This window comes from Chanos chanos, chromosome 16 (genome assembly GCF_902362185.1).
Source record: "Chanos chanos chromosome 16, fChaCha1.1, whole genome shotgun sequence".
In the NCBI taxonomy this organism is placed as follows: Eukaryota; Metazoa; Chordata; class Actinopteri; order Gonorynchiformes; family Chanidae; genus Chanos; species Chanos chanos.
In genome coordinates this window covers 12,966,614-12,976,613 of record NC_044510.1, presented here as the reverse complement: position 1 = coordinate 12,976,613, position 10,000 = coordinate 12,966,614, and the positions used below count along the sequence as shown (strand labels likewise).

Below are 10,000 nucleotides of genomic sequence, written 5' to 3'. Positions count from 1 at the left end.
AATCTCCCGGAGATTTAATTCGTAACCCCCCCCCCCCACCCCCGATTAAAAATAATGTGGAAAATACAAGTGCAAAACACAGACCGAATGAAGAGGAAGCAGAAGTTAAAAGAAGTTAAACAGAGGTTCAGTGAAGAGCTTTTGAGCTAAGTTGTAGGTTTTCTGTCATCTGTACCTTGGCAGGAATGTCTCTCTTTGTTCAGGGGAGTGGCGTGTGGCTCTTGGGCTGATGGGAGTTGTAGCATTGCCCTTGGCCATGACCTGGTAATGGCTGTGTCCCAGACAGGTCCTCTGTATGCTACCCAGAGCTATTGTTTACGACACTACTGAATAGAAAGCTCCCATTCTACCCGCACACTTCACAGGGAGTGAGACGGCCAATGGGGGATCCTGACTGCTGGTCAGAGACAGACTGGCTGAATGTGTGTGTGTGTGTGTGTGTGTGTGTGTGAGTGTGTGTGTGTGTGTGTGTGTGTATGTGTCTGACTCTGCGTGTGCATGGCTGACTCTGTGTGAGAGGTGGGTGTGTGTGTGTGTGTGTGTGTATGGATGGCTCTGTGTGCATACGTGTGTGTGTGTGTGTGTGTGTCTGTGTGTGTTCATGCATGGCTGACTCTGGGTGTGTGCTTTTGTGCATGGCTGATTTTGTGTTTGTTTGTGTGTATGTGTGGAGTGAGTGAGTGTGTGTGTGTGCATGGATGAGTGTGTGTGTATGTGTGTGTGTTTATGTGTGTTTGTGTGTATGTGTGTGTGTGTGTGTGTGTGTGTGTGTGTGTGTGTGTGTGTGCGCGCCTGTGTGTTTGTGTGTGTGTGGGTGCTTGGGTGTGTGTGCACCTGTGCGTTTGTGTGTGTGTGCTTGGCTGGCTGTGTTTGTATGTGTGTGCTTGGCTGACTGTGTTTATGTGTGTGTGTGTGTGTGTGTGTGTGTGTGTGTGTTTGTGAGACAGTGAGCAGGGATGACACCTCATCAGGAGGTGATGGGAAAGGTTGGGGAGACGCAGCGTGAGAGAGTGGTGCTTAAACAGAGGCTGCAGATTTTTTCATCTGTCTGCTACCCTCTTTTCTCCATGCCAGACTGTGTCACTCACTCACTCTCATTTCCTCCTCCTTTTCTCCCCTGTAAACTCCTCACACACACACACACACACACACACACACACTCTTCATACGGATGTTTTGTGGAGCTGGATGTGCAGTGGGGAGTATCAGTATCAGTTGCGTGTGCTTTTTAAGTCAGTCCAGCAGATGCATTGACTGGAATTGTGTTTTGAGGTAAAATAACTATCCAGGCATCACAGAAGTGGATGAAAGTTTTTGTGCTTTGTAGACTGTTTAGTTCCCACTGGACACTCTTTCTCTCTCTCTCTCTCTCTCTCTCTCTCTCTCTCTCGTTCTGACCAGCTCATACAAGTGATACATAACAGTCTGTCTCAGGCTGCCTCTGTATTCATTTGTATTATCCTAAATAACACAGTGAAGGCTCAACTCAATCTCTGCTTCTGAAAATCAAACAGAGCTGTCACCTTGACCGGTACCTATCTCTAAGTCTGACTCTTGTCTCACCGGTTCAAGCTGGCACGCAGCGATTTGACGCGCCATCCCTACGGTGCCCGACGGTCACGTGACGAGGGACCCAGCGGTGGCGGCATCGGCGGTGAGCCGATAGAGTGGAGCGAGAGTATAGCGCTCTTAGACGTTTTTTTTTTTTTTTTTTTCCCCTGCTCCTAGAAGGGCTGCTTTTGCAAGGGCTTCCAGCACTATCGCTTGACTGCATGAACATATGGACCCTGTCTTCTCCTGGGCATCAGTGGATACCAGGAGCCTCTTTCTCTCTCTCTCTCCCTCTCTCTCTCTCTCTCTCTCTCTCTCCTCTGCTGGCACTCACTGGCAGTTTCTCTCCCTGGGATATGTGAGGCTTTCAAACATGAGTAATTGATGAATTGTATGCAATATGCAAATGTGAATGCATAAATCTTCTGACTGACAGCTTAATTTATGTGAGCCTTTAAGAATGCAGGATTAGATTTTAATTAAATATCTTCAAAGGCACCCTGACTCCGACATTTTTTTCTTTCTTTCTTTTTTTTTTTTTGCCTCAGCTGCCTTCTTTGTTGTTGTTTAAACCGTTTCCCATTAAAAATTTTTTTGAAATCTGATTTTGCCCCTATCAACCACCCCCCCCAAACTCTGCCCTCCCACCCTCCACCCAGTTTCCCTCATCATCCAAAGTTTTATTGACTTATGAACTTTGGCCTCCTTCTAGTCCAAATTTCTTTGAAAAGCATAAATTGAACTTTTATCAGAAAACCAGTGAACCCACTGTTTTGTGTTTAGGCACGATTTATACCAGCACAGAGTTATCTCCAGTAGTTTAAAAAAAAAAAAAATTCCGGTCACCCGGCATGGTCACAGTGGGTGGGGTTTTCTGGTGTGTCAGTGAGGAGACTTCCTGATGTGCCCGCCCCCCTTTTGCATTGTTTCCGCGAAATGAGCAGGTGTCGCTTGGGTATGAATATTTAGTGAGCCCGTTTAAAAGATGACAAGGGCACATTTGTGTGGCTGGTAGGGAATAAAAACTGCTTAGTAACCCACTTTTGGTCGTCTCCAGCGGGAGGGGGGCGGAGCTGTCGCCGGGGATTTGCGGGGAGTGATTGGCTGCGACTCGCGCAATGACAGGGTTTTTCTACTCTGGCGAGCGGAACGTGCGGGAACGTGTGAATGACTTTTCACAGCCATCTGTTCCTTTGGTCCGGTGGGACAGGAGAACGGGTGGAGAAGGAGGGGGGCGCGAAGCTTAGAGCCTTACCCTGTCTGTCTTGGCATTAGGCAGGGCTGAACTCTCAACACAGCATCGTACTTACGAGTGCGACCAGTTGTGGAAAAATACTCCCATTCTAGAGAGTTCTGTGTAAAAGCGTTCTTATTAGCCTCTAGACCAGTCAGAGAACGCGAGAGATTCCCTTTCCCGAACGAAAATTGTTAAACAAGACTGAACCGCCTGTCCCTTTCTCTGATTGATTTTTCCAAAATAATTTTCTGAATGACAGGAATTCCAGGGATTTTTCCTGACCTCTTTGGTCGTTTTGGTGTAAATCCTGTTACGTGGAAGTGAGGAGACCGTTTGACTTCCGTAAAGCTTGTGGTTATGGCTATTTAGGGTACAATTAAAAATAAAAACTCATTTACAACGTATCTGATTAAAGTCAATAGTGGTTCTCACACGACGTCTGTGACTTTTAATCCCGTTCTTGGAAGTGAAAGGATGGGTTTTATACAAGGGAAGCACCTGTCGCGAGCGAGGAAAGAGCAGCTTGGCCCTTAACAATACCCCGTCAAAGTGAAGCTAAATAAGAAAATAGGTTTAGGAGTCCCAGGGGACTTTAACGGCTGGTCCTTGCACAATCGCTTCATGGGGGGGGGGGGGACGTGGTGCTCCAACGACTTCAGTGCGCGAGTGTTTTCATCTCGCTCTGCGGGGCTCGCCCTGCACAAGAACACGTAAGGAGTGTGACTCAAGAGCTCCATAGGAAGCGAAAAAACAGACTCGCTCGCGGGTTCTTCGACAAAACAGTTTTAGTGTGGACAGAGAGCAAAGGAAACTGGGAAACTGGCCCTTTCCTCTTCATTTAAAACGGTTTGCGGAAATGTCTGGTTAAGTAACCTGTAATGGTTTCCAATGTCCGCCTTGTCCGTATCAAGTTGAACTGAATCTACTGGGGGGGGGGGGGGCGGCGGCAACATTCTGTTCATTTTCCCTTGCTTTGTAGTCTACTGAACTGCCTCCGTTACTGGGCGAGTTTTCCGCCGAGGAAATGTAGACTAAAGATGTTATGGCAACGTTCTGCCACATTTCTTTTTAATGGCCATTCTTCTCATGGAAATACTTAGCTCAAAAATTGTTACATGTTCTTGGTTTGCACATGAACGAAAACGTTAAACTTCATCTTGAACTTGGGTTTTTGGTTTTTCGAACGCACCATCAGAAAACAAACAAACAAACAAACAAGAAGCGGTAGAAATAAGAGATTGTTCCGCAATTCTTTCCCCACCTACAGGCCAATATAATTCTCGAATCTTTACGAAACGACACCGCTTCTTATAGTGGCTCCGGATTTGGGCTAATTTATGGAAGGTTTCGCTAATTTAAATATGCGATTAAGACACTGATTTTCAAGCGGAGGTGTCGGGAAAGTGTCTAAAAAATGGGAGGGGGGTGCTTTACTAGGCTGGAGTAATGGAGACGATTGACTTTGATACACTGGCGTAAACACGATCTAGCTCTCTCCCCTGTTACAGGCACTACAACCGCAAAAGTGATTAATGTTGATTGCCCCCTTTTCTGTTCGCCACGCTTGGCTGTTCGTAGTTTTTAATTGGATTTGTAATGTGACGACGGGGAGTGTATTTTGCCAATGTCCGACAACGGACCGTTGACAACCAGCGAATCATCGGGGGAGTTCGGCAGAATGCAAGGCTGGGTGACCCCCCCAGTCACCCGGTTATAACTGAGCAGGGGAGAGTTCACGCGGAGTTTATTATCGATCACAGTGGTGAATATGGCGCGTAACAGACTCGTTTGATTGTTGTCCTACTGCTCCAAGTGATGGCAAACTGCAGGCTTACCACAAGCGTGCAAAAAAACAAAAAAAAAAAAAACGGAAATGACGCGATTCTGCCCCAAATCGCGGTTGAGGGACTGAAAGAAACTAATCAAAATTGCACATGCAGGCCAAGGTGCTACAGGCCTGACAACGTTAGGGTCCCCGTTAGTTCTTTGGACGTGATTTTGTTGTTCTTGTTATCCTGAACTAGAGGCCAGCTATTTAAATTCCTAAGGAGGACACCACACGTTGTTGGTAAAAGTTAACTTGGCTTTTTACGATGCTCCCAATAAGTCCAGCCCACATAAATTATGCGTTTTAGTCATTTCACTAGCATAACATCAATATGCGGCATTTCTAAAGATTGTATCTAATGAGCTGTGGGCCAAACTCGTTGTTGACGTCAATTTAGGCTCTCCTTTGACGTCATTTTGAGATTTCACCACCTCTGTTATCATATCTCCGCTTTCGAGTTCCTTTTTATTTATGTCACGGTCTGGACCTTAAGAGTCTATTGGCCCTTGTTCACGGAATGTCCGGTATTATCCTAGAAAACTGTTCTGGTTTTGTTTACTCGTTGTCCCCTAATTTCTTTCGCCTGTAGTCATGAGTTTATTGGCGACTGCGCCGTGTTCTGTGCTCCTGTCCTCTTGCGTTAATACCAATAAAATGCCAACGGCCCTGGAAAAGACAAGCCGTGGAGCTAGCGCACGCACCTGGAAGGCGTCCAATGATATGCAGCGCTAAAATTAGCATTTTGCTGCTCTTCCTTTTTTCTCGTCCACTTTGCCCTTGCTCCATGCATGCTTTAGTTTGGTCAGTCAGTTTAATTAACAGTCCGTGTGCAAAGGTGCGTGTGCGTGCGTTTCTCTAACACCGGTGGTCATTAAATAATTTTACCAACCCAACCTCCCCCCCCCCCCCCCTTCCCCAGTTCTCCTTCTCTGAGCCTTGTGGTTCAGAACAGCCATTTCACAGATTAAACCACCACCCCCCTCTTTCTGTTTTTTTTTCTCTCTCTCTCTCTTTCTCTCTTTCTCTCACACACACACACACACAGACCTACACATGCCTGTGTTCTAAACAAAACACCTGCACACAGCTGCAGACTCTTATCTGATTTAAAGAGGAGGAATATGTAGTGTCTCTCTTTTCCCTTGAAGGCATGTTTCTGGATATGATCATTATCAAATGTGCAGTGTGTACAGTCTACAGTCGTATAGCTGCATGTTATGCCATATCTTTCCCTTGAATCAGTCTGTGTGTCATGGTATAACACACAGGCTGTCTCCAAGTGATGAGAGAGAGAAAGTGAGAGAGGGAGAGAGAATCTGTGTGGGGACGTGATTTTAGATAAAGCAGTAAACCGCAGATATTTCTGGAGAAGAGTTTTTTATCTCTCTCCGCATGTGTGTGTCTGTGTGTGTGTGTGTGTGTGTTTAAGGCATGAATGACAAACTTCTCAAGCTGTGTACGTTTGAGTGTGTGTGTGCGTGTGTGTGTGTGTTTATGTGGAGGTTGCATGATCCTCACACTAGACAATGGTGTTTCATTTTGAAACTTGAAAAGGATCAAACACCGTGCGCACTGAGTGCTTCAAAACAAGAAACAGTCATTTCAATATCCAGAACACTGCAGCCCACATATGCTTTTTTATCTCTGACTACACAGAACGCAAGACAGGCATGAATCATGTCACGCTTGTCTATCCTGCTCCAGCCTAATGTTCAATCTTTACATTCTGGGTCTGTTTTTGAAATCTGTGTAACGCAAAGAAAAGTTTAAAATATGAAGTGCGTCGCTGGTTGACCATTAAGTGGTACCTAACTGGTCAGAATGAACGCTGTTCGCTAGTCTGTGACCGTTATTGACGTCATTTAAAGTGCATCCGTTGTTTTAACGTGAAATCGGTTCGGTCCTTTGGACCGTCAGAGGAATAGTTGAACCTTATGTTAGGAGTCCCCCCCCCCCCCCACAACCCCCCCCCCCCCCCCCCCCCCCCATCTAATTTCTGTTCCACTTTTTCTTATCTTTTTTTTTTTTCTTTTTTTTTTATCTTCCTCCAGTTCCAGACCCGGGCGTCCTCCGAAGCGTTCTCTGGGAGTGTCGATGCAGGAGAGCTCGCGGCTCCTCCCTCACGGCGTTCACGGCCTCCTGTCCCCGGGCCTTTTGTCTCCTACAGGTGAGCACCTCCTTTTGTTCCTGTGCCGTCACCTGGAAGAACCATCCAACCCTGACTGAATTTAACACAGCACGACCTGCAGGATGGGGGTGGGGGAAAAAGAAAGAAAGAAAAAAAAAGAGAGAAAAAATCCCTCTTTTACCACCATGAATTAAGTCTTGCCATTAATGAATTATGCATGGAAATAACAAGATAAAGAAAAAAAAAATAATACGTATGATGAAAGTGGATGCTTCCACTTAACGTGGGTTCTGACACGTGAGTTGGAAGGACGTTGATTATTGGTTTTGTTTTTCTCCTTTTAGAGACGCTGCTTTCTTTCATCCTTTTCGTTTTGCTTTCTTTTCTTTCTCCGTCATCTTTTTTTCTTTTTTTTTTTTGTTCCTCCTCCGCCTACTCCTCCTCCTTCTGCAAATCAGCCTCTATTGATTTTCCCCTCTGTCCTTCACTGGCCACCACTATACCTCAAACAGAGGTTAAACTATTGGATTTCTGTGAGGCTTTTCTCGCTCACGCATTTGCTCTTTTGCTCGCTCTCTCTCTCTCTCTCTATTTCTTTTTTTTCTCTCTGTCTCGTCTTTTCTTTTTCTCATTTCTGCAGATCCGTATTTATCTCTCCACTCCTAGATTGTATCTCTTATTCAGAAAAAATTGTTTTATCGCTGATGACTCAGAACCCTGTCTCACCTGTGTGTGTATATCTGCCCTTTTCCTGTGATCTCTCTCTCTCTCTCTCTTTCTCTCTCTCTCCCTCTCACTGTCTTTCCCTTTCTCTCTCTCTCTCTGTCTCACACACACACATGCATGCGTGCACAAACAAACACACACACACTCTCTCTCCCTCTCTCTCTCTGAATCTCACACGCATGCACGCACACATGCACTCACACTCACAGAGGCTTAGCCATTTGAGCCGTTGTTCCTGCAGCAAACCGAAGTCTCTCTGTTAAACCTGTTTGAAGTTCCTCTTCTTCTCTCTTTTTTTTTTTTTTTCGGCGTTGGCGCTGTAAATTGCTGATGGTAGTGGCTATTTAGCGCAAACAATGGTCTGTGTGGATATTGATCTGAGCGGCTTTGGGGCCCGGGCTGCCCGTTAGCCTGTGCTACACATTGATTTCAAATCACTCCCGTTATTATTGCCCCTGTCCAGCAAGGGGAAGGACCTATTTAAAATGTACATCCGTCTTTCTCATAGCCCCTCCACTGATCATCGCATCACCCAGAACCCCAGCCCTCAGCTTCTGCTCATCGTATTTAATCTTGGTCCTAACGCTCGGACTCAACCGGTGCCAGACAGAAACGAGACTCGGAAACATTTGAAATCAGTCATTTGTTATTTTTATGTGTGTGTGTGTGTGTGTGTGTGTGTGAAAATGACAGCGGTGTGTTTGAATGAGTCTAGTCTTGATTGGTCGGATCTCTTAAATCACTGAGAGAAACTGTGTTTAAGATGGCCAAAATGTCCTGCCTCTGAATGCAGTGCCGTTGTTTTTTTGTTTGTTTGTTTGTTGTTTAATTCTACTGGATTCGTATTTTGCAAATATCACTGTTTTGTTTTAGAATAATCTAGAAATATGCCAATAGACAGGTGAAAGTGTACATAAATTTCAGGTTGCCAGAGAACTATCACAGTGTGTTCTTCTAGAGGAATATAGACAGACAGAAAAACAGATAGACAGATAGATACATAGATAGATAGACAGACAGACAGGGAGACGGAGAGACAGATAGATAGATAGATAGATAGATAGATAGATAGATAGATACATAGATAGATAGACAGACAGGGAGACGGAGAGACAGATAGATAGATAGATAGATAGATAGATAGATAGATAGATAGATAGATAGATAGACAGACAGACAGGGAGGCGGAGAGACAGATAGATAGATAGACAGACAGATGGGTAGGTAGGTAATGTACCCATAACACTAAAGTGACGTGACTGCTGTTAACCTGTGTGTTGATTTAATCTGACTGATCCCAGTGTGCTCTCTTTATGTGAGACTTAGACAGTAAAGCACTTCAGTGTGATCTCACACACACACACACACACACACACACAGCTGTAAACATAAAAAAGTATACCTGGCCCACAGTATACATGAAAGTAAAAGTAGCTAGTAAATATATTATAATAACATAATAATAGTAGTAAACATATAACAACAACTATAATAATAATAATAATAATAACAACAATAATAATAATAATAGTAATGATGATGAAAAAATAATACTAATAATGTGAACATGTATTATATTAGTTGGTATTTCAAGTCAAATAAGTCTGAAATGCTCACAGATGTTATTAACATATTACTGTTGAGAAGATTCTAGCGGCAGAGACAGCCTTGACAAATACGACAGGTTTTTTTTTTTTTCTTTTCCTCTCAGATGGGAAACTGTTTTGACACTGTCTTAGGTTTGCACTGTGGAAACATTAGTGCAGGAGATCACTCCTGCCGTGGGTTTTCATTGGAGCTGTCATTTCCTCATTAGCAGTAATTTACACTCTTATTTCCTCCTAATGTGGTAATTAGTCAGAACAAAGTCAAAGACTTGACTTCACTTTTCTGGTGTCACGCTGAAAACTTGGGGACTGGAGATCACTTACCCAGCTCTGAAAATGAGAGAGAGGGAAAGAAAGAGACAGAGAGAAGTTCCTGAGTATTTTTCACCTTTGAAAATTCTCCTGTGTCTCCAGTGTGTGTGTGTGTGTGTGTGTGTGTGTGAGTGTGTATTTGTGTGTGCTCATGTGTGGAGGTTGGGGGGGGGGGGTGCAGCGTAGAGCAAAACGAGTGTTGTTGTGGGGTTTGTTTTGCGTTTGGTTTCCTGGATTGCTGTTGACAGAAACATCATAAGCCTGTAGCACTCCAGGGACGAAAGCAAACATAAGGATTCAGCAGTCCAAACCTGACAGCAAGAGGGAGAGAGAGAGAGAGAGAGAGGGAGGGAGAGAGAGACATATCCAGAGGTGTGTTGTTTTTATCTGAATTATGTCTCTTATGCACATGAGTCTCCTGTGTGTTGCAGATGCCTTGCTAAGCAATAAAAGGAAGCAGCCAAGAGTTGAAGAGTTTTTTTTTTTTTTGTTTTTTTCATGTATTCATTAAAACGAACAGTGTGCTGAAGAGCTAGCATCAGACCAGTGAGGAGGTCAGGAAGTCCACTCATCAGAGTACAGGAGGCCTGTCACCAACACACTCGTATATC

General features: G+C 44.5%; 1 protein-coding gene across 1 annotated transcript in view; it reads left to right on the top strand.

Moving 5' to 3' along the window:
• Positions 1 to 10,000, top strand: part of dacha (dachshund a) — a 120,176-nt gene that overhangs the window by 50,790 nt on the left and 59,386 nt on the right. Inside the window, exon 2 of the mRNA XM_030794081.1 lies at positions 6,668 to 6,783. Within this exon, the coding sequence (XP_030649941.1) occupies positions 6,668 to 6,783 (116 nt within the window). The remainder of the gene's footprint in view (positions 1 to 6,667; positions 6,784 to 10,000) is intronic.